Source organism: Dermacentor albipictus, chromosome 5 (genome assembly GCF_038994185.2).
Source record: "Dermacentor albipictus isolate Rhodes 1998 colony chromosome 5, USDA_Dalb.pri_finalv2, whole genome shotgun sequence".
NCBI classification, from domain to species: Eukaryota; Metazoa; Arthropoda; class Arachnida; order Ixodida; family Ixodidae; genus Dermacentor; species Dermacentor albipictus.
Genome location: NC_091825.1, coordinates 2,745,049 through 2,769,694, shown reverse-complemented (window position 1 = coordinate 2,769,694; position 24,646 = coordinate 2,745,049). Strand labels below are relative to the sequence as shown.

The 24,646-nt window shown below is 45.0% G+C and overlaps 2 protein-coding genes across 14 annotated transcripts in view; one reads left to right on the top strand and one right to left on the bottom strand.

The window, feature by feature from the left end:
* Positions 1-1,874: 1,874 nt before the first annotated feature.
* On the bottom strand, positions 1,875-5,617 carry LOC139059819 (uncharacterized). Its single transcript, XM_070538209.1, has 4 exons — positions 5,007-5,617; positions 3,139-3,173; positions 2,260-2,334; positions 1,875-2,190 (listed from the first exon to the last, which is right to left on the bottom strand). The coding sequence occupies exons 1-4, from the start codon at positions 5,170-5,172 to the stop codon at positions 2,101-2,103; spliced, it is 366 nt and encodes a 121-aa protein (XP_070394310.1). The 5' UTR covers positions 5,173-5,617; the 3' UTR covers positions 1,875-2,100.
* Positions 5,618-5,790: 173 nt separating this feature from the next.
* qtc (quick-to-court) overlaps positions 5,791-24,646 on the top strand; it is a 245,883-nt gene continuing 227,027 nt past the window's right edge. For 2 of the 13 annotated variants that reach the window (XR_011514354.1, XM_070538197.1), the window contains exons 1-3: positions 5,793-6,039; positions 6,939-7,017; positions 13,170-13,408. Coding sequence is in view for 10 of the 13 variants with exons in the window: in XM_070538197.1 (XP_070394298.1) it covers positions 5,856-6,039; positions 6,939-7,017; positions 13,170-13,408 (502 nt within the window). In the remaining 3 variants the exon portion in view is untranslated. Of the gene's footprint in view, positions 6,040-6,938; positions 7,018-13,169; positions 13,409-24,646 lie in introns of all 13 variants that reach the window. The other 11 variants (XR_011514353.1, XR_011514352.1, XM_070538198.1 and 8 more) reach the window with 10 other exon arrangements.

Sequence of the window (24,646 nt, the reverse complement as noted above, 5' to 3'; positions counted from 1 at the left end):
CTGTGTTGCCCACCCCACAGGCCGCATACTTGCTGGTAAGCTTCCTAGTTCTTTTCCTCCACTGTGAATCAATGTTTTGCCTGTACAGATACCTGAACACTCTCCCAGCCCATTTACTTTCGTCCATATTCCTCAGCCGTTTTTCATACTCAATTTTACTGCGAGCTTCCCTCACTTCAAAACTAGTCCAGCCCATATCCCCCTGCACAGCTTCATTTGTAGTCTTCCCGTGAGCGCCCATGCGAGGCGACCCACTGACCTTTGGTTCCCGTCGAGCCCCAATTGTACCCCTGATTTAAAGCGAACAACCGCATTTCCAAAAGTAAGTCGCATTACGGCCAACAGCGCCACCTACGCCGGGCTTGAAATGGAAAAGCCATAGAGTTACTATACTGACTCTAGAGGACAAGCTACCCATAGGGCCCATGCATTGAAATCGGGAACCGCAAGAGCGCCGCCATGTTGCTACGCGCCGAGGTTGCCAGCTCTTGAGACGCTTGCTAGACTTGGTGACAGTAGTCAGTTTTAATCCGGCAACCGTAGCAGCATGGCGTCTCGCTTGTGGTGTTGTGGTGTGTGCGTGCCGCCGTGTGTTTGGGCTTTATAAGTTGGTTCTTTATTCTGTGTTGCGGGAAGGTGTGGGTCTGGTCCATGTTGGCCGTACAGGTGGCAGTTATGCAACCGAGGGATGATCCTGTTGAAGTTTCCGGCGGTATGCGGTTTTCAGCGGTCACGCCTGATGCAGGAGTGTCACTCGACGAGGTTACGAGCTCGAAGCTTTGGTCAGATTCCTCGTTGGCGTTCCATAATTCTCTTCGCACGGGTGCGGTATGTTGCAAAACCCGCTTTCGCGATCTATCGTCGCGACGATAGATCGGGTTTTTTTTATTATTATAAGTACTGATCCAGCTGCAGGGCACATGTAACCGACAAACGGAAGTCTCAGGAGAGCACCCGAGATTATAATTAAGCAGGCGGCGCAGGAACTCCAGTGCACCCAAGGGACAGTGGGGGGATCAAAGCTCGAAGCAGAACGGTACGTAGGTTGGGGCCGCCGAGGCAGGTGTGTGCCAGGGAGTGTTCGCACGGACAGCTCCCCTGGCACGCACAGCAGTGCCTCGCAAGGTCGAGATACTTTAAAGGCACCTGCGCCCATGATCTTTCTTTTGCCTCGGTGCAGTGAACACGAGTAACGAGAATAATATGGAGGGCATCCGGTGCAGTCGCGAATGCGTCATGACAAATGTAGCTCGCGTCGCCTGGCGTGTGTAGTTAGAGTTGGTTGTATGAACTTTATGCATAATACGCTTTGTTACACCTTAACGGAATGGGTCTAGAGGACGGTGTTGGTACATTTTTGTGTACCGCCCTAATCCTATACCCCCCACTACAAGCACACACAGATACCCCCTTTTTTATGTGTACATACAATTTCTTGCCATGACGGATCATAGCCTCCTTTATTTTTGAAAAATAGAGGAGGCTATGGACGAATTGACCAGTTCAAGTTGTCAACTTGCCTGTAACTGTCATAGGAATCACTGTAATAAACACAATTCCACGATCGGATTGTTTACTTTTATTTTTTGTTGTAACACTGAGGACTACATAGAACCTTATTTTGTATATGTGAGAGAAGTATGTGGATATCACGAGCTTAAGCCAATGTGCGATACACAGACAAAGCAGCTGCTACAACATGAACTGCATTGAGGGCCACACCACACATGCATAATTAAAGGTTCAAAATATAGGGGGAAGCTTCAAAATATGCTCTGTAGCACATCAAAGTACAACGTATATTGTATGTGTACAATAAATGTTCAAAAATACAATGCATCAATGTCCCATTTGCCTTCAAGTTTATTATCAAGTTCAAGTTTACTGAAGTTTATTATGAGCATATGTACAACAGGAATCTACTGACACACCCGCAGTCAAGGTGGCTGTTCGAGGTGTGAATGTCGACACCAGTGTCACTGCTTCTTGCCTCTGACCTGCACGTGCCTCCGCGGCATCTTTGTGCACAAGTGTGCTGGCGTGGCGAGGCGTAGGAGTCATCCGAGAGAAAGAGTATCGTTTACATGGAGAAGTGGCTCCTCACATTGCCTGTCGCTTTTCCTCAAATGTTTCCTTGGCGACTAGGGTGACACCTGCAGTCAAGGTGGCTGTTCGGGGTGTGCTGGCGGCCTGAACAAAAGAAAAAGAAAGAAAGAAAGATGAATGTCGATGCCAGTGCTATTGCTTCTTGCCTCTTACCTGCATTTGCGTCCACGGCCTCTTGGCTTGCGGAGTCTGTATGAGGGAGCTGCTGTGGCTAGGCGTAGGCATTGTCTAAACAAAAGGAAAGGCCATTCAAATGGGTAATTATGGAAATAAATTCAGTTATACCTGCTTCTTGCACTCTTCTTGCCTAAAAGTTTTCAAACATAGTGTCCAGTACACACCAGCACTTTGACTGCTTCTGCTTTTTACCTGGAGGTGTTGCTGCGAGATCCTTAGTATGGCTGCGTGCAGCGTTGTAACACTTGGTGGAGGCATTTGAAGTGGTAGTCAAAAATATAAAGAATCATCCTTGTCTGCACGAATGCTTTCAATTTCCAAATGCAGTGGTAACTATCACTATTAGTGCAAGGCCCCCCACATCTATGCGACAAGTGCCATAGCTCGAAACTGAATTTTTCCTTTAGTGTTTCACAAGGCGTCTGATATGTCCACAGTAGATGTGATGTGTTTGTTTTTATTTATCCCAGTGTGGAGAGAGCATGATTAAATTGTTTTTTTATTTTTGCGTGTCTTGTTTTTTGGTTTATTTCTGAATTTATCAAGCAGCAGTCTCATGATGCTAAAGTGACTTATGTAATGGAAATCAGCTTTTGTTTTGCAGAAAAAACAACGCATTTCCTGACCCATTGTTTGACATCCCCTCACTCGCATAATTTTGCAGAGTATTCTACCTATATTGACTTGCTTGACCTCCACTAAAGAGTCTTGCATTTTCAAATACGACTCTTTCCTTAAGATCATTCGACACAATTCTCATAATTTCTGTACCTTGGGCTTCTGATACTCTGCATTCACCATTTTTGCTTGTTTCTGACTAGAAATGTCTTGTTTAATTTAGAGCTTAAATTTTACCTTTGGAACACACGGAAGGGCTTGCCATTGCATATCTGCATAAAAGGGAAACATGTTTCATTAAACATTTGCAAAATCCAAGTGAAGATTGATGAATGCAGCTTGCAGTGTGATATGACTGAATGAGCCATAAGAGTAACTCATCTCACTTGGTAAATTAAAGCACCTATTAGTGTGATGTACTACAAGATACCTTACACTAACGTGGTGGGTTCTCTTGCTTAAACAGCAAAATAATCGGTGCGCGAGAAAAAAATTATTTTTGCATGCCCCTTGTACACACTGATTTAAGGAAAATAAGCTGGAGCTGTCCACATGATGTACTTATTTTACCTGCGAGCTAGTATGGTCAACAAAAAATGTGTCCCAGCTGCTTAGTGAAGCTAAACATTTCGACAGAATTGCCTGTCTGGTTGGGAAATTGATTAGAACTTGAGACTGACTCCAACCAAATAACTGAATTTTATTAGCCCGACGTTTCGGAGCCCATTCGGCTCCTTCTTCAGGGGGTTGTTCTTCGGGGGGTGGCGGTGTGCCGCTTTTAAAGCGTCTTTTTTGAAGAAAGGAGGGGGGGAAACACGGGAGTTGGGGAGACACTCCACAGACGGAAAGGTGGGGGGGAACAAAAGGAAAGGGGGGTTTGTGTTGTTGACCGCTTCCAAGGTGCTGCGATGACCGGTGCTGGGTGGAGTGCTCACGAGGGTGCCCTTGATGGGCCGCGGGGGGGGGTGAGGTTACAGGGTCGCGCCGACGTTCTGTGTTGGTGAAACGAGCGGGAGTCTATCTGGCTGTGCGTCCTTTTCTTCTGTTCGTCATGTCGCCAAGGCCATGGACATAGACCGAGGGTAGGTTGCCCTTCACACGGTTTATGTTATTCTCCGTATTCTGAATGTGCCATGACTCCAGTAGTAGTCTCTTTCGCCAGTTCGTTTCTGTTTGAAGGATTTGTTTCCTTGAAAGCAATTTTGTGGTCGGCGACTTCAGAGTGTTCAGCGACGGCGCTGCGAATACGGTTGAATGTCCTGACGTCGTTCTCGTGTTGTCTGATCCTTTCTGCTTAGTGGTATTCGGGATTATGTCAGTATTGCATATGTGTCTGTTGTCTAAAATAATTGAATTTCGAAAATGCTCGCAGGGATCTGATGTGCATATCTGCAGTTTAAGGATACATGTAAAAGGCTCGGCATCAAGTGCGAGTGAACGGTCCCACAGGCCCGGAGTCGATCATGCAGATAGATTCGCTGCCCACATTTTTTGCAAGAAAAAATATGCCACGTGGAATGGCATGCAAGGAAGTGTTGAAGATATTGCACAGTGAATAAAACGCCTACGCTATTAATATGTGGGTTGATGTACTCGTTATGCAAAACGGAGGTGAGGCGTGCAGACAGGAGTAGAGTATTTACAAGCAACCAACACGAGCGCCGCCCACTTCTCTACTCTTGTGTCCTGTCTGCACGCCTCACCTCTGTTTTGCATAATGAATCCTTACCAACTAGCTCAGCTTTCTGTCGTTCTAAGTCTCGATGCACTCGATTTCATACGCATTAGGCACTCTTGATTACTTCGTGGCACAGAGATACTCGGCATCGGGCTGTTTTTCTGCTGTGGCCTTTGTAGAAGCATGATTGTTCAAAGTGCAACAATTAAACAGATTCTTTGAGTTGATTGTGGCTTCGCCATTACAATTCCGGTGTGCTGGTCCGCCTGTCCAGCAATTTCCTACTCAAGGGAAACCTGCAAATAAAAACACCACTCCGCATGCAGAAAAATGCTCTACTGTGACGCTTCTCAAACGATTGTGATGCACCACAAGAGCTGCCTACTCGCGTGATATTCTCAACAAGGAGATACATTCGTTTACTTACATGTGAAGGTATATGCCAGACCACTTCGGGGCTTCGGTGGCACATAAGGCACGAGTGCTATGACGAGTGTGCCATAGGGTCCGATGTCGACGCGCGATCGCATGTCAAACCTAAACGAAACTACTACGCATCCAAAAAACAGATTCGAAACCGAAATTCGTGTCATCCTTTATTGCATGAATGCGTACATCGTGATTTACATAAGTCACGGACTTAGCAATCGCTTTCTGTATACCTAATATTAACGTATCACCTTCATAAAGCCATCAGGTATGCGTTTTTAGATGACAAAGCATAAGGTGACCTGTACTTGTTTTTAGCCCTTTCAATAGTAATTGCGCTGGCCACATTGACCAGTAGCAACAGGGCGGCGCCCTAGAGGTTCCCACTTTTCCGGCCCAGCTTTTCCTCTAGAGTTGTTCTACTAACTCTATGGGAAAAGCGGCTTCCATCCGCCGTTGGCGTCACCTCTCCCTTCTAGCCACCATAGCTTTGCCACTAAAGTCATCCGAGAAGACACCTCACTTCCAAGCGCATCCCCCTGCGACTATATAAATTGAATATGATCCCGTCGCAACAAAATAGCAACAAACTCATCTTGGACCACGGCCTCTTCGCCTAGCCGGATGTCGATTGCGTTGCCAGCTCGGCTAGGGACGAACGGAGTTAACAACTTTCTTCTCCCTAGTACATGGTAGTACCTAGGCGAAGAGAAATCTCATGGACTGAAAGACCCCACCTTTCTCTCTCTCTACCACTGCTCCTCGCGCATGCGCACAAAGAACGAAGAAATCCAATTATGATGTGTTCGTGATTTTCGCTCTCGCGCCCGCCTGCGCCCGCTCTTATATGAACGTCTCGTCGCTGAGCCAGCCTGAGCTGTTTCAGCGTGTGCTTCAGTCAAGCGTTGCCTTCGGCCGCGAACAACTGTTAGCGAGTTTTTTCCGTGTTGTCTTCAACACCGTGCGCTTTGTTGAACTCCGCTTATTGAGAAGATCACTCACTGAAAGAAAACTCGGTGGCATACTAAAACGTAAGCTGCTTCCACCTTTCTACTGTTGCTGTTATGGTTTCGAAAGTTCCGGGCACCTTTCTCCCATACATCTTGTCCCCCAAACTCGTTTTGCTCAGGCGTAACAACGGGTCGTAGAGTTTGCAATGGCCCGTTCGTTGAGTATCGGGGACGCGTAGATAAAAGAAGAGCTCCTTGCGGACACAATCGGATCGGGGATTTCGTTTCTGCAATATGCTCGTAGTCGCGAGGCCGACCGCAGTGTCTACGCGCGCGGCCTTTGGCCTGTTTTCCCGGACCTGTGCTCTACTTCTTGACCCCCCCCCCCTCTCCTCCATCATTCTTCGCAGTCAGATGGACGAGGATTTTGCGTGCTTGCCCTGTCTTCCGCGCACGGCAGCTGCATTGCTGTGTGCACTCGTTAGTTTTTATGGACTTGCACGATGTATATATAATCCTTTCTTCGATATTCCTTACCGTGTTAAAGTATAATTGCGCGGTGTGTGTGCCTTTACTGGAATCTTTTGCGGCGCTTTAGCTGTTCTTTCCTTGGAAAATCAGGTGGAGTTGTAGGTATACACGCATGTTTTTCTTACATGGCCGGCGCCGTGCATTTTCTTTGACCCAGATATGTTAGCTGCGCGGAAAGCCATTGTAAGTTAATCTCTGTCCTTAGTGCTATCAAGATTACCGCAGATTTCGGGATAAGCTTGTTTCGTAAGGGGCCGATGTAACGCGTCACAATATACCGTTATATGTTTCTTACCAGATCTACTGCTCACAATTGACCAGTGGCCCAGGATCCTGCGCAATGCTTCACATAAGATAGCAGTAGCAGCAGTAGTAGTTGTGATGGGAGTATAGAGGTGGAAAAGCATTTTTTAGCAAGAAATTAATGTTGGCTTTTGCATGCATGTAAGCCTGCATGCAGTACCAAGACAGAAAGGCCACCTATATGCTGTTTGCTGGGCTCTCTCTACTCGGCACACAAAACATAAGGTAAACGGTTACAGACATCCTCTGGGTTTATTCCATAGGCTCTATGATGGATGCATGTAACATGCTATATTAACAGTGCAGTCTTTGGACGCTTGTGTACTGTCCCCATTACAAATTTCTTTTTTTCTGTATAGCAATTGAACAGTTGCCGTAGGATGCATGGTAGATGTTTGTAAGGTTGGAAGACATCTTATAACTTGCCTAAAAGAACCTGAGGATTGATTGGTATTGCTGAAAAATATCATGTTAGGTGGAGCTAAATAGTGCAGAACTATGGAAAAAGTTTGAATACTCCAAAAGGTCTGATCTGGCTTGTGCTGGTTGAACTGCGTTTTCAGTTTATGGCCTGTGAAATGGTTTGGCTGTTCAGATTTTGAGTCTCATACTCGCAACTGTGTTTTCTCTGGCTGTCACATGTACACAGACGCTTAAGCGCTCGGAAAATTGTAGGGTAGCTACCTATTTGTCAGGGAATAGCACCAACACAATGTAAACAAAATGACTACAACGACGGCATGCACCTTGTTCTTGAGGTGTACGCCAGCAGACTCGGCTCATAGCCCAACAGCTGGGGCAGCCAAGCCAAATTGTTTGTTCATCCCATTCCATCTCATTGATGTCGCTGAGTGCGATGCTCAAGTGAATCGCAGTGCACTACTAAAGCAATGCATGACAAAAATTTACTTGCTAGACTCCCGAGATGGAGAAACTGAAGCGGCTGCTAACACGGATCCACATATTAACTCGTAACCACATGCCCGAAGCATGTCTATCCTAGACTTCTGTGTAAGTCAAAACTGGCGAAAAGCCTGCTGTAAAGTGGCATGTTTTTCAAAGGGCCCTATTGGTTGTGACTGCGGTGTTAAATAAGCCTCACGTAGAAAATGAGCATATCTGCAAGAAATAATTTCTTTTTTACTAGTACATTATGATTACAAGAGAGCCGAAACAAACTTTGCAGTCTTTGCATTAAAGCAGGGAAGAAGTTTGGGCGTGTTGGTGGGATGCATTCAGACTGGGATACATAGTGCAAAAAATTACACAGGGACAAGCAGAACGCGCTCGTCAACAAGCAGAAGGAAGCGCTCGTCCTGTGTTCTGCTTGTCCCTGTGTAATTTTTTGCGCTATGTATCCCAGTCTGTTCGCATTAAAATTTTTCCCTTTATCAATCACACAAGTTTAACTGCTGTAGACTTACACCATACATTCAGCTACAATCGCACAGGAGCTTCTTCTTCCGGGACATACTTAAGCCTTTTTGGAAAAGAAAATAAGCATTGTATACATTGAAGTGTGTCCCACTCCATCATTTTTATTGGGAGGCATAAGGCATCACATTGAAAGATTTGTATACATGACATGACTACTCAACCTTTATGTGTTAGCACTGAACACAAAGACCACAGTCTTTGGTTTCTTCTGCCACTTGTTGCTTTAGGAGCTTTGGCGTGAAGCTTTGCTTGATACTGAACATACTTCTGGATGGGCAGGCAAGAACAGTGTCATTCTTTCTGTAATATTTTATGACCTTCACAACTACATCCAAGACATTAATGCTACTACCTTGCCCTTAAAAAAATACGGATGATCTATTGCCAAAGATCATGCAAGCACTATTGGGCAAATAGCATGCTTTTTTAACCTTCACTGAAGCCCCTTGAAAGTCAATTGCTAGGTAGCTCTGCAGCTCATTGTGAGGGCGGTTTGAATCACATTCATGTTTGGTTTCTTTTGACATCAGGAAAATGTATACTTGTAACTCTATGGCGCTAGACTTATTTTGAATGCCTACATTCCTTTGCCATGTTACCTGGGCCAGTTTGTTTATCCTTGAGTGCCTATAGGTTGCTATGGCTTGTTTATGTGTAGCTAGATGTACATTCAGGCTGTATTTTACTTAGTTAAGGAAAAATAACACATTCACAAACGAGATCAATAACATGAAATAAATGTTCAGTACATGTCTGAAACTGCATTTTACTGGGACATGTTCTATGGGCATGTATTTGGTTCATTAGCCAGTGGTTCTCCCCAGTCAGTGCACTGATATCCTGAAGGCTAATGTTTGTGTGTAACCATTGCAGATACCTTTCTTCCACATCGGTTTGGTCACTCATTATGCTGTCTACTTACTTAACCCAACCTGTTTTTATCAGCAGTCAAAATCAACTTTCAAACATTGAGTTTGATGTAGAAAAGGAAAATGAAATACCTACTGAATAGTACAAAAATGACAAAAGCTTGTGTGCCCAACGGCTCCCAATAGAGAATCCGAGCAAATGCGGGGCTTCCATATTGTAGAGATGCCTTTTGCTGATGCTAATGCCATTTGGCGCATTTTGTGTTTGTGAGTGACCACGTTCGACGTTCTGCCCTCTTGACCACTCACGAACGTGAAAAGTGCAAAAGGCATTGCTATAAAATCGTGGCCCAGGGATAGGGGGCTCCTGTGCCAATTGTGCCATTTTGACACAAGCAGAAATCCCTTTGTTAAACTGCACCTAACACAGAAAATTGACTGAAATAAGTGCCACGCTGCACCAGAACGGGTTTGGCATGTAGCGACTGTCCGTCACTTCGTTGTCCCCGCCATGGGGATCATTGCCCCTTGCTCCAGAAATACAGTTGGCCTCGCCGTGGGGATGTTTGCACCCTGCTTTCTTGGAACTGAAGCAGTTGCCCGACTGGGGTGCCACCATTGCTACTTGGCAAACCTTTACATTTAAATAAAGCCAGTTGACTCTGTGTTCTCAGCCTGTCAGAATGTGCATGCCTTGCCTCCGCCAAACCGAGCTCCCAACAGGCATGTGTGCTCCGGCAGTGGTCGTGAACAGCGAGCTGATTCATTCTCCGAAAAAATGTGCAGCCGTTCACATTCTGCGTATCATGTGACGGCGCCTCCCTCACAGTTTCTAGTAATTTTCGAGCTTATAACACTGGACTTTTCGGCACTTCCGGCAAGTAGCCGGCATGCACACGGCCACTCCCGCCTCTTGCCGCTGTTGTCAGAATGCCAGGGCGTCACAGGGCGGCTTTATTTTAGAGTTTACTAGACTACGGTTAAGTGGAATGAGCGGGACGGTGCTTCCCAGCTGAGGCACAAAACAACGAAAAGTAGGCTGAGGGGGCTACGAGTGAACTAGATATTAGGGAGGTGCGCGTTGCAGCAGGTTCAGCGGGTGTGTCTTTGTCCCCAGGGCAGGTGTACTGTAAAACTATTCCAATCTGTTTTTATGCCATGTGGGCGAGGCCTGAGCCATTTTGACCTAACACGAAGGGCTAATGGCGGATTTAGAATAAAAAGTTGCAGTTTCATTCGAAAGGTGAGGGATTGATGGCAATAGAAAATTAGTAGACAGCTATACGAAGTAAGGACAGTCGCTTTATTGGCCGTATAAACTTGTAAACATTTCCTTGCTAAATTAACAAGCAATGTATCACACGCAAACATGAACCCATCTCACTAGATCACCACGGAAACTCGCTGACAAAACGCTGGCAGCACGGCAGCAGCAGCGAGGGAATGGACCTTCGTGCTGCCTCTCACATCAACATGAACTAAGCCGGCACACACGAAGCTATCAGCACTCGCAATCTGTCCCCATTGCAGCCACACCCAGCAACTGCCCGAGTAGAGCGCCCCGCTTTCCTCTTTTGCGCGTGCGAGATTGAGCCACCGTTAGCTCATTTTTGCAAGCTTTCGCTCACCCATATGGCGCGCGGCGACAATGTTATCACCCCCGGACTTCGTGCAGAACATGACAGCGATGGCCAGAATGCACCTGGAGTGTTCATATAATTGCTACTGCAATAAAAACAGATCGGAATAGTTTTACGTTATATATACCTGCCCAGGGCTGATTGCAGCTCTCTGGGTTTGTGGTGACATATGGTGACCCAGATGTTCCCGCGTCGATTGCACCGCATAATTTCAGAGCATTTTCTGCTGTCCTCATGAGCTTCGCGCAGGAATATAAAGCTTGACTGTAGTGCCACTGATGTTTGCAGCTTTACAGAAAAGCCTTCACCGTGCCACTGCTCGACCCACTCTTCCACATTCTAGTACGCCATAGCTACAAAGCGTGCTTCTACTATATGTTTCATGTTGACATGTTGACATGTGACTATATGTTTCATGTTGGTTTATGTTATGTTTTATTGTGGTTCAGAAGTGTGCTGCCATATTCCATTATTCCACCAAAATTCAGATTGACCTGTTCCAAACTGCTTCAAGAAGAAATTTTATTTGCTCTAAATTGCTCCAATGTGAAATTTAGTCTGCTCCAACTGCTCCAAAAATTGCTCTGAAATGACTTTGGGCCGTCCCACCCCTGCAAACGGCGTAGCCTACGGGAAGGCGTCATCTTCTGTGGTCCTGTGGTTGTCTGTGCTGTTTGCTCAGAAAGTTCATGTTCAACCAGCCAGCCCAAGTTAGCACTCCAGTCCAATTAGTTGACTTTTGAAGGAAACTAAAATGTTTGATGCGGTAACCCTCAAGACTGGTAGATGTATTTTGTTTATTTATGAGGGTTGTTCAATAAAGGCTGAGGCTGATTCTCTGAAACATTTATTTCTGATCATTACTCATCAAAACAATTGTCGCCTTCAATGTATTCTACACTGAGTGCAATGCACTTGTCCCAGCGTTTCTGCCATTCCTAGAAAACATGGGTGAAGCCATTGTTCGTGATCCGCTTGGAAGCTGCCTCCAAAGCCTTGACTGCATTCTGAGTCGTATCAAAATGACATCCCTTCAGTTCCTTTTTTGCCCTGGGGTACAAAAAGAAGTTGTAGGGGGCCAGGCCGGTACTATAGGGTGGTGAGGGATCCTTGAAATGTTTTTCCGAGAGAGAAATTGAATCACAGTGTTCGCAGCATGAGCCCTTGCATTATCCTGGTGAAGTTTCCAATTTCCCACAAGTTTGGGCCTTTATTTATGAGGTGTGTTCTCTCATGAGTGTCTCCAAAACACTTCTGTAGTACTCGGCATTTATCATCTGGCCCGTCGGAACTGAATGGGTGTACACCATTCCCTTGTTGTCGAAAAATGTGAGCACTATTGCCTTGTTTGCCGTTCTTTGCACTCTAGCCTTCATTCTGGGTCTGGGTCTCTGGGTCATAGCAGTATACCAGGTCTCATCTGCAGCAATAATGGTCTTCCACCAGTCTTCACTTTCTGGGCACTGCTTCCACTTGAGACAAACGTCTACATGGTTTTGTTTCTGGACTGGGTTGAGCAGGCGAGGGATCCACTTTGTGCAGACTCTCGATGTATGATGTTTACTCAAAATTTTGTGGGTGCATCTTGCCGAGATCTCCAGGGATTGGGCAAGTTGCCTGGCAGTAAGGCGTCCATCGGTTTGTATCATTTCAGCCGCTGTGTTGACGGTTTCCACAGAAAGGGCTGCAAGATGTGCACCATTCCCTCCCTGCAAATCAGGGTTGCCTGGCCCTCTTTGAAGCCTTTAACCCACCGAAATTACGTTGCACAAGACATGACATCCTCACTGAATGCACAAGTCACATAGCCGTATGTTTCTGTGGCTGTTTTGTTAAGCCGCACACAAAACTTCATCGCGTAGTGCTCTTCATGCAAAGCTGCCATTGGTCACACAACCAGCACACTTGGAAGCTATGACATGTTAGCTCATGTTTGGATGCATATTGCTGCTGCTGCATTAGAGGGAAAGTGATGTGACATCTGGTGGAAAATTAATGGTGTCACAATGTTTACGAATTATGTCAAGAGATGATGCAGTGAACGCACAGTGAAGAGCACCAGACCCAGTCTCTGTCTTTATTGAACAACTCTCATATTTCAGTTGCCCTCAGGGCCCAGGGGCATAAAAGAGGGGAGTGGGTATAGTATAATTTAAAAAAATGAAACAAATAAAGAAAAAAATAAATTAGTACTGTAGTTTTATTAGGAGTACATTTAAGATCTTACTGCTAATATAATGTTAACTAATGCATCATGAAGATGTTCATTGTTCCTGATGGCTACAATATCGGCAGTAAGGAGGTTCCACTCTGGTGAAGTGCGAGGCAGGAATGGCTAAAGATGACTTGGCAATAAATGTGCCAATGCCTGCCTTATAAAAACACTCAATGCTTGGTCTAGTGAATGTAGTTGATCCTCTTCTACTTCAAGGTCTAAGCGTCTGCTTGTACCACTGTGTGGACAGCTTCCTGGCCTGATGGAGGGTGATGGCCGCAGCCGCATCCCGAGCCTCCTAAGGCGCAGTGCCTCCGTGCGAGTCCGAGGGGAGCGGCATGCTGCAGCACCTCCCTGCTGCAGCCACCCGTCGGCCGATGGAGACTCGGTGGGGAGCACAGCCAGCCTCGTGTCCTGTGGCTCAACCACGGGCCGACCAGCTGGCCAGCAGTCGGGTGAGCTGTTTGCTTCTCTGGCAAACACTTGGGGCCTCTTTTTAATCTTGAAAACTGAGGTTGTTGAGTGCAAACGTACAGGGCATGAAGGAACACAAATGATGTAGGCTTTAATGTCCTTTATGTTTGTGCTGCGCAAACATGGTTTTCAAGAACAGTGTAACCAACTAGCCTGTAAGCGAATGCTTCTGGGCCAAAACTTTTCTTCATCACCATTATCTTCAGGCTGTTTATATGCATTGCAAGATGAGTGCCTGTCCCAGCAATCTCAAATTAACCCTGTTTTGGGCTAGCTGACACCATCCTATGCCTCAAGTTTTCTTATTTGATAACATACCTTAATTCTTTGCCATCCTCAGTTTCGCTTACCTTCTCTTTGCACCCATTCTGTGTAGACCACCAATGCAGCTCACTTTGTCTCCCTAAAGGGACACTAAAGGCAAATATCAAGTCAAGCTAAAGGGATAGATTATTGCTTGAAAACATCTGAGGCATCAGTGTTTGAGAAATTGATTTAGTAATAGAGAAATTGAGGTAAATGCAGGACATGATTTGCCACTCACGCAGGTCATTCAAGTACTAGCCCGATGATGTAGGCACTTCTCATTATAATTCTGTCACTAGTACTCATCTTCTCATAATAAAAAGATCATTGCATTGCATTATGAGACGCAAGAAAATGCTACTTGTTCAGTTCTATTAAATATTTAGAAAAAAAGAACTAATTGACATTAACCTTGACAACGACGCGGGCAGTTGAAAGTTTTCGTTTTCACTCGACTCTGTGGCACCTGCGTTTTAGCAGTTTCGTTATCGCATAGTGCTGTGCTGATTCTACTGGCTCGGGAAACTTACACAAACTGCTGCAAATAGCAGAGAATTCCACATCTATGTGATCTCGCAGGATGTCCAAACGGTCCACACCACTTGACTGGAAGCAGCTGCATCGGCGAGTACAATGCTCTGTCTTTAGATCTCTCTGGCCACGCATTTGTGCTTAGCGTAAGGAACCATAGCGCTCTCTTGTCAGGGGCATTTTACACACCAGCGGCAGTAAAAGGTGGAGATAGCGTCTGCAATGTCACTGCTCTCCTGCTTAGGGGCGGGCCATTTGAATTGCACAAAATTATGTGGACATTTCAGATGCAATTTGCTCATAAACTAAGTATTTTCTTGGCACGAAACAAGCGCAGCAAGGTTTCTTAAATGGTATTTTAACAGTCCACATTCACTTAGTATTTGTCTGTAGTGTCCCTTTATGTAAGGGATGGGGTTACGTGTTGCTGTTTTATTAAAATAGAAGATCTGTTAGCCTTTGCAAAAACATCAATGGACAGCTTATAGGTACAGTTTGGTGGGGAAGGCCATTCCAAACTGGTGCTGCTTGAAAGAAAAATGAGGCTGTTAAAAAGTAGTAGTTCGAGAGCGTGGGCATGAAACTTGGAAGTGGATGATGGCCAGTGCGCTTTGCAAAAAGAGTGTTAGTTATCTGCCCTGCTACAAACATAGCCAGACCAACTCCTTCTTTTTTTCCTCCTAATGTCAAGTAGAATATCAGCTACCCCCATTTGCTCTCGAATCCACACTGCTGACTTCCTGTGGCTTAACGTTGTACCTAAAGCTTTTAATTTGTTGAACAGTCCTTAACTCATTCTCAAGCTTCTTTGTTAATGTCGAAGTTCCTGCCCCATATGTTAGTACTGGCAAAATGCAGTGATTGTACTTCTCTTTTCATTAATAATGGTAACCTGCCAGTCATTGTTTGGTTATGCCTTCTGTATCTGCTTTAGCCCATTTATATTTTTCTGTAAATTTCCTTCTGATAATCGAGGCCCCCATGAATAATTGACCTAGATAAATATACTCTTTCGCAGATATTAGATCCTGACTGCCAATCACAACTTCTCGTTATCTTGCCAGGCTATTGAACATTACCTTTGTCTTCTGCATACTGATCCTATCCTATTCTTACACTTTCTCGGCTAAGGTCCTCTATTACTCGTTGGAAGTCATCTCCAGCACTGCTGTACAGGTAAATGTCATCTGTGAAAACTCAAATTGCTGAGATGTTCTGCATTGATCCCCACCCTTAATCCTTTCCAGTCTACTACTTCTTGTAGGAATTGTTCTACTTGTCCTTCTCATCATCATCATAACCTTTTTCCTCTTCTTTGTGTTCACTGCAGAAGAAAAGGCTCTTCTGGCCATTGTCAGTGACTCCCTTTACAAGTCTCACGGTATCTGATGCCAAGCCCAAGTGAAATCGCATTGTCACTGGCTCGCCACATTTCTCACCTTTACACAGCCTAGCCGAAACGGCCCAGATGAACTTGATTGGCGCAATAGCCGAGGCTGCCAAGCATTCACATCGGTGTTAGCTAAGAGCCACAGCATCCAGTTGCAGCATGTTCTCGCTTCTTCATCTACCAGTTGCCTCAACATCTCCTTCCCTGCTCTGTGGGAATGTCCCCTGACTTTGCACTTATTCCGCAAAACCTGAATCCCAACCACGTAGAGAGGTCTTACGCAAGGCAACACCAGCACGCTGTGTACACCGCTGCAAGCTTTAGTGACGAAGCCTCAGCTGTACTGCCCACGCACCACCACGGCCTGCAACATCCCACTAAACTGGCTGCGACATCCGCTGCATGTGACGCAGTCCTGAAGCTTACTTTTGCTGCTCTTCACTCAGCACACTATATATATGGACCCCGCAGGGGCGTCTACGTCAGCAGGCGTTTGGTGTGTTGCGACACCACGTACCTGAGCACACGAGAGTTGGACCCTCCCGCGTGTAGCCGTGCGCAGCTTAGCCGTCTCCGGGGAAAGGGGGATCCTGGGGGTTGAGCCGACGCTGGGTGTTGCGACATTTAAGGCCCCCCGGCGGAGGCAACACACTCTTTGGCCTCTGCTTCACGTAGACGGCACCCCAAACTGACTCACCCAGGGGAAATCGGCAGTCTCCTCTTCCTGTCCCCCTCTTCAATCAATCTTTTTCTTTCTCTGTCACCTTCATTCTTTCCTGTCTTCTACTCACTTATTCTTACTTCCGAATTTCCGGACAGCAAGGGTTAACCATGTGTAATATATTCAACCTTGGGTATGTACATTAGGTTATAGTTGTGGTGTATAGCTGGCGTCTGCAGGTTTCTTGGAACCTGTAGGTGCCAACCGACTGGTGGTTGTAGCCACCGATCCAGTTGCTTCCAGTCAAGTGGCGTGGACCGTTCAGGCATCCTGTGACATCACATGAATGTGAAATTCTCTGCTATTTGCAGTTTGTGTAAGTTTCTTAAGCTAGTAAAATCAGCACAGCACTATGCGATAACGAAACTGCTAAAACGCAGGTGCTGCAGAGTCGAGTGAAAACGAAAACTTTCGACTGCTCGCGTCGTCAAGGTTAATGTCAATTAGTCCCTTGTTGGGCTCAGTGGTGGGTGGCTACAACTGCCGCCGAATTTGAAACGATCCAATGGCAGAAGCGTTCCAGCGACTTTTAGATCGGCCTATGAAGAGAGGTCGCACCGAAGCAACCTTTCACTTCTTTTTAAAACCAAGTGAAGACACATTTCCAAAATACCATGTTCTTCACAGTGAAGGCAACACCACCGTTAGAAAACTGTCACCATTCATAGTTTTTAAATGCCTAGCAAACACAATTGGGCCTGGTTACAAGGCCTCAAAGATGGCTAGCGAAGACCTCCTCCTCTAACTGACCAAAGCAAGATCAACTAGAAAAGCTCGCTGAACTCGCCAATATCGGTGACATTAAAGTGACAACCTCTCTACACCGCTCACTCAGCACTAGTAGGGGAGTTATATCAGAAGAAGTCTTCAACACTAGTAGGGTAGTTATATCAGAAGAAGACTTCCTAAATCTCATTGACGAAGAGCTCCTCGAAGGATTTCAGGAGCAAAGCGTAATTAAGATTAAGAAAATCACACTACGACGAAATGACCAACAGATCCCGACGCAACATGTGACATTGACATTTGGTAGAAGCACTGTCCCTAGTTCACTTGATGCAGGATATTTGAAAATCAGCATCAGGCCATACATACGGAACCTGAGGCGGTGTTTCAAGTGCCAGAGGTTCGGGCATCCATCTCAATCATGCAGAGGCAAAGAAACATGTGCGAAATGTAGTGCCAATGACCATCCTTCTGATGAATGTAATGCTCCCGCACTATGTCAATTGCAAGGGCGATCATCCTGCTTACTCGCGGAGCTGCCCTTGCTGGAAAAGGGAAAAAGAAATCGTTGCAATAACAGTAAAGGAAAAGAACTCATCATTCTATGAAGCGAGAAAAAGGCCAGGGCACTTACCTCAAGTAAGCTATGCCGGTGTGATGCGGCAGGGGGCAGCGCCACACTGGTTTCAGGAGCCTACAGTGTCCACGTCTGGGATCCTTGTAGAAACTCCATCTGCCCCCTTGGTGGCTGCAGCCAGTGTTGCTCCATCATCATCGAAGACGGGCCTGCAGACCGCAGTGCCTCAGGGCCCAAAGTTGAACCGAACTCCACTGTGCGAGACGCATGTCTCGGCGCCTGACTCCCGATCATCCAGCGCCTGAGTGGAGGCAATGGAGGTCAACCAGAAAACCTTGGCGACAGTGACGCCAAAAGATCCGTGCTCCTTGGAGCGCTCCAAGCAGGAGAAACATCTTGTAACTCCACTCAAAAGGGACAGCTAACCTGAACGGTTACTGCCCCTCATAAGTGTAATCAGTTTTTTAATACATGTCACCTACAACTTGTAAGCTCACACACTTAATTTTTTTCAATTCCAATAAAATGGCTTTCGTCATTCTTCGGAATTGCAGAGGCCTAATTCACAATCTAGGTGACGTCAAAGACATTATAAATGAGTTATCACCAGTGGCATTCTGCCTTCAAGAAACAAACCTAGGGTCCAAGAGCAGTCAAATCCTTAAAGGTTTTAACATTGTCCAAACGGACTGTGAACACTCTAGCCGTTTGTCAGGAGGCGTCACCATAGTCGTTCAGGGCGGCACCCCAACATGAAATGTTCAGTTGAATACTTCTTTTGAGGCTGTCGCTATCACTGTTCTATCACATAAAACCATCACCATCTGTTTTCTTTACATCCCACCCCATACTCATTTTACTACTAGACAACTGGAAAATCATACACCAGTTGCCAGAGCCTTTTGTTTCAGTAGGTGACTTCAATTCCCATTATACCCTCTGGAGTAGCTACAGAACAGAACAAAGAGGGCAAGTAATCGAAGATTTTATTTTGTCTAACAGCATATGTCTTTTAAACTTGGGTTCACCAACATATTTTTCACCAAGATCACGCAAATTTAGCTGTCTCGATTTAGCCTTCTGCTCACCGTCTGTCTTTAGTGATTTTAAGGGGGAAGTCCTAGACACTTCATATGGAATTGATCATATGCCGGCATTTATCAAACTATCATCCACATTACCTGCCATAAACTCTAAGCCACGTTGCTGGAAAATGCATCTTACCGACTGGCCACTTTTTGTTAAACCTACAAAACTCAGTCTTTTCAAATGAATTCAGCGTAAGTGAAATTAATGAAAAGTTCACTGTGGTTTTAATTTCAGCGGCAGAAGAGGCGACACCTCAAACATCTAGCCTTGTGTGCAAAAAAAAAATCAAAAATAAAATGAACCCCTGGTGGACTCCTGAGTGCACAGAAGCAAAAAAAGCTTCAAAATAGGGCCTGGGGCATATCACGAAGACATCCCACCTGCACCAACCTCTTATGCTTTAAACAGGCCAAAGCCAAAGCACGATTTATCAGAAGGCAGGCAGAAAAATCATTGTGGAAGAAATACATATCTTCAATAAACAGTTCAGTCACATATAAACGAATGTGGGAACAGGTTGGAAAGTTTCGATGAGATTGCTCATCTTACACAATATCGTTACAAGTCCAGGCACACAAGCAACAATACAAGAACAGGCAGATATACTTGGCGAACGTTTTTGTGATGTATCCAGTTCAGTGAATTACTTTATTTACTCGCATAATGATAGCACTTTTTTCTCAAAAAAATTGACTCAAATTCAGGGGTGCAATCATACGTGGGTTAAATTTCCCATGAAAAGAAACATCTTCTTTCTTTATTTCGCATTTGCTGCGGGATGGCTGCCGCTGTCAGTGTGGGACACCAAAACAAAAATGGCGGCTGGCGGAGCTAGCCGAACGCACCGAATGTAATTATTTTTCTTCTCGTGAGTACATTACACACATTGAAACAGTTTCTTCCTTATCAGTAATAAATAATATCATTAATATTGGCAAGACAACAACAACGTAGCCATGTCCACTTTGAGGTGACAGAAACAGAGATAGGTTTGCTTAGCTGCCAGTGACATAGAAACACATGGCGGGCATGCTGCGGAAACTGCGGCATTTGTCTTCACTGCTATCCTAATACGGCACGTTTCCGCTAAGGGTAGGTGAATATCTTAGCTGCGTTACAAGCGTCGGCGTATGAATAGGGTACACTTCTAATGTATCAGTGTAAACGTGGCTACTATCGTTGCCTCTTGCAATTTGTTGCATGCCGACAAGTGCAGATGAGAAGAATCGAAAGGCGCCCTTTATGTTGTTGTTGTTGTTGACCGAAACCATTATGAAGCCTACAAATAATAAAGCCGAGGCAAGTTTGGTTGTAGTCTCTTTTTTTTTTCATGGAAATGCAGAAAGTGATGAAAGGAATGAAACGGGCACCTGCTTAGGAATGTTGGCTGCGTACAGACCGCTTGGTATGTCTTCAAGAGTCATTCACGTATCATTCGATAGATGGTAAGCGCGATCATCATTAGCTAGACTTGGCACACAACATATCATTGTGACAAGTTCACGATGCGATCATTACATGGCAAAGAAAAAAAAATTGAATTTTGATGACAAAATTCAGGGGTGTGATCATTACGCGAGTGCGATCATTATGCGAGTAAATACTGTATACAAAGGAATTTTTACAGTACAAACAGTCTGCTGAAAAACAGAAGCTGCCCACTACTGGCATGTCAAATGAACCATACAATTCCCCGCTCGCACAACAAGAAATAAACAGAGTCCTTTCTTTTGGGAAAAACACAGCTCCAGGTCACGACCGTATCCACTACACCATGCTGGCTCATCTATCTCAAGCATCTGTAGACGCTCTCCTTAAATTTTTCAACATAATCTGGGAATCTGGTGTAATGCCGGAAGAAGGGAAAAAGTCAGTAGTAGTTCCATTTCTAAAAGCCGGTAAATCCCCAACATCCGCAAGCAGCTACAGACCCATTGCCCTCACAAGCTGTTTGGCAAAATCATATGAAAGCATCAACAATATAAGACTCATTTATTTTATAATCAAGAAACCTTATAGACCCCCACCAGTTTGCATATAAAAAGCGTTTTTCAACTACTGACCATCTTGTCTGTCTAGAACATGAAATTCGGTATGCTTTTTTACACAAACAACACTGTCTTGCAGTTTTCTTCGATTTAGAAAAAGCCTATGATACCACATGGACATATGGGAAAACACGGGGAATGCGGGAGATGTAATTTCAAGACAACGAGCAAAACGAGAACAAGGTGAAAGCAGGAGCCAATGTTTCGACAAGTGTACTTGTCTTCTTCAAGACGACGTATGCTTTCCTCGCCACAGTATATATAGGGGGGGTACTTCTAAAGGGGAGAGGGTGTAAGGCGGGTGGGTGCAGCAACGAGGGAAGATGTGTTAGCGTGTCGAATTGAGAATAAAGGAATGCTGTGCACATAGCCAAGGCCAGCCCCCCTTCCCCTCGTCGGTCAACCATGTGTCAACGCACGCGTGTTAGCCAGCGTATCAATGCGTCTGATACGTCGGCTGAAAAAAAAGGGATGCGCCAAGAAACCAAACTAAGTGTTGTTGCCTATAGCTTGAAATTTAGCATAGCGAATAGATTCTAAAGCTCCCTTTGAAATGTTTATGACTATTGGTTGCAATGTCTTGAACTTAAGGATAAGGTATGATTCTGTGTATTTTCTTTCTCGTTCAGAACGGAAATTTGACTGTAAGATGTTGAGTTTAAGTTCATCAAAGTTATGACCTGGTTGGTTGAAATGCTCGGCGACGGCTTTTTGAAGCTCTTTAGCTGTGTCCGTGCAATGTCCGTTTAATCTGACGTTCATTGATTGTCCTGTTTCACCGATATATTGTTTCTTACAGAAGGAACATTCGAGCATATAAATCACATCCGAACTTGTGCAAGTGAAGCTAGATTTGACTTCATGTGTATAACTATTTGCGGTGCTTTTAATTTTAATGTCACTTTGAAGGTGCCTGCAGGTTTTGCACCTAGGGCGACAACATGCCTTTATTACGGGGGAATGCTGCTGGCTGACTTTTGCGTGCACTAACATGTCTTTAAATTTCTTGTTTCGGCGATAGGTAACCCTGGGTACATCCGGGAACGCTTTTCGCAGACGCTCGTTACTTGATAATATTGGGTGGTATTTTCTTAGGATGTTGTTTATGTTTGGGAGTGCATTAGAATATTTTGTTATAAAGGCCGGCGGTCTGTCAGATTCTAATGTGGGCTGTCTCTTCGCCAATTCGGACTGTCTCTCCAATCTTGATGCGGCATCATAAGCTCTATCGAGAGCAACTTGGGGATAGTTCCTTTCTGCTAGCGTTGATTTAAGGTCATTTAGGTGGTGGATATAATCGTGGTCTTCGCTGCAGATTCTTCTTATACGTTTCGCTTGTCCGACAAAAAGTCCTTGCTTGCAATGTCGCGGGTGATGACTGTTGTAGTCTAAATATTGCTGGCTATCTGTAGGCTTCTGGTAAAGTGTTGTTCTCAGTTTTCCGCTTTCTATGTAGACCGTCGTGTCCAAGAAGTTTATCTGACTAGGGGAGTGGTGAGCAGTAAATTTAATACTCCGGTGAAAGCGATTAAAATGGCTAATTAAGTCGGTCAAGGCGCTTGTGCCGTGTTCCCATATTATAAATATGTCATCAATGTAACGAAGATAGGTCTGGGATTTTAAAGGGTAGGATTTTAACAGGTCTGCTTCAAGCTGTCCCATGAAAATGTTCTCATACGTGGGAGCGAATGGCGTACCCATGCTTGTGCCGAAAATTTCAGGTAGTGAATAGAATTGAATTAGAAATAGTTGAGCGTGAGAACTAACCTAAGGAGCGATAAGGAAACCTCAGGAGCTTGTGCTTGGGGATTGATTGCGAAGGATCTAGAAATGGCTTCAATTCCTTCACTCATGGGAATGTTGGTGAAAAGGGCAGAAACATCCAAAGTGACTAGAATAACGCGGTCAGAAAGGATTTGGTTGGCGTTGATGCCGTCGATAATTCGAGGGAAATGCGGAGTGTCTTGAACGAAAGATGGGAGGGTGGTGGGGATGTTTGACAGGTGGTGATTTAAGAATTTAGACAGTGACTCAGTAGGTGTGTTGTTATTAGACACAATAGGCCGACTTGGGATTTCTGCTGTAAATGTTTGTGCATTTTAGGAAGATAAAAGCGGCCTGCTTTTTTGTTCTTGGGCATCATGAAGCGATATTCAGATTGCAGGATTAGTTCCCTGGACAGGAGCTCCGCTATTGTGTTTACCACAATGTTGCTGTAATCTGAAGTTGGGTTGGAGTCAAGTTTTCTGTAATGGGTTTGGTTACTCGGTTGTTTAGAGGCCTCATTCTTGTACTTTTCTATAGGCCAGATTACGATATTGCCGCCTTTGTCTGCTGGTTTTATTACAATATCATTCCTTTTCGCAAGTTCTTTAAGGATTTGGTGTTGAGCCGGGGTCAAATTTTTGCGTTTCCGGCAATGCAGCGCTGACTCTAGAATTACCTTTGATATCAGCTTTATGTATAAATCCAGGTCTCGGCACTGTTTGGTTTCCGGTGTCCACGTGCTAGGTGGTCTAAGAGAGTCTCTATCTTGTTTTCCTGCACCTGGTCTATCGAAAAAGAACTTCTTGATGTGCATGCGTCGTGAAAACTCGGTTATGTCTTTGTGGAGTTCGTATTCGTTTTCTGCGTTGTTCGTCAAACAGAATGTTAGACCACGTTTCAGGAGATCAACTTCTTCGGGGCATAGACTCTGGGGTATGTCTACTACATTGCTGCAGTGCTCTGGATGCTCGCCTGTAGGACTGTCGGTGGAGCTACGCGCTGCAGGGGTTACATAAGTTTCATTGGGTGGATCTGCAGCTCTAATATCTTTGCGCTGGTATTCATCTAGTAATTTTTCTTCCTTAGTTTGGACGAATTGTTTAAGTTCTCTTCTTTCCAGTTCAGATAAATTTATGCTGTCTGGCCTTGGCCTTCTGCTCAGCATTCCTTTATTCTCAATTCGACATGCTAACACACCTTCCCTTGTTGACGCACCCACCCGCCTTACACCCTCTCCGCTTTAGAGGAACCCCACATATATATACTGTGGCGAGGAAAGCATACTTCGCCTTGAAGAAAAGTCCACTTGCCGAAACGTTGGCTCTGGCTTTCACCTTGTTCTCGTTTTGCTCGTCACATGGACATATGGAATTTTACGAGACCTGGCTGACCTCGGCATCCGTGGTAAAATGCTGAACTGCCTAGCTGATTTTATTTCTAATAGAACATTTCAGGTGCGTCTGGGCACAGTACATTCCCATACATTTACACAGTGAAATGGCGTTCTACAAGGCAGTGTTCTCAGCACGACACTCTTCATAGTAAAAATGAACTCGGTTAATAAGATCATACTGTCGTCTGATAGGCAATCTGTACACGTAGACGATCTCCAAGTGGCTTTCCGTGCCTCAAGTTTGCCAACCTGTGAAAGGGAGCTTCAAACCATAATAAATAAACTTATAGTTAATTTAGTGGCATTGACAGTCTGTGGGTCATATTCAGGGACAAATTGCTTTCATTGACCTAAGATTTTGTTCCATCTAAATGGTTTCGGCTAGGCGCCGCAAAGATAAACCTTGGATTAATAAGGCTTTACATTCATCAATTCAGAAAAAATCGCGAACTTCCAAAATATATTGCAAAACAAAAAACCCAAACTTGTACACAAAGCTACGGGATATCGGCACAAAATTTAAAAGCGAATTGAAGGTTGCAAAGAATGCATATCTACAAGCCTTAGCAGGTAAACTCAAAACGAATCCCAAAGAGGTCTGGCGGTATATCAAGAGCAACAAAAAGGATGACACTGGCATCCCGGCCATCGCAAATGATGGTAACCTAATT

Excerpts from the sequence above, each read along its gene's own strand:
- LOC139059819 (XM_070538209.1), bottom strand. The coding sequence starts at position 5,172 with ATGACACGAATTTCGGTTTCGAATCTGTTTTTTGGATGCGTAGTAGTT. Across the intron at positions 2,335-3,138 it reads CCCTTCCGTGTGTTCCAAAG|ACAATGCCTACGCCTAGCCA; the intron begins GTAAAATTTAAG and ends CCTTTTGTTTAG. Across the intron at positions 2,191-2,259 it reads GGCCGTGGACGCAAATGCAG|GCCGCCAGCACACCCCGAAC; the intron begins GTAAGAGGCAAG and ends TCTTTTGTTCAG.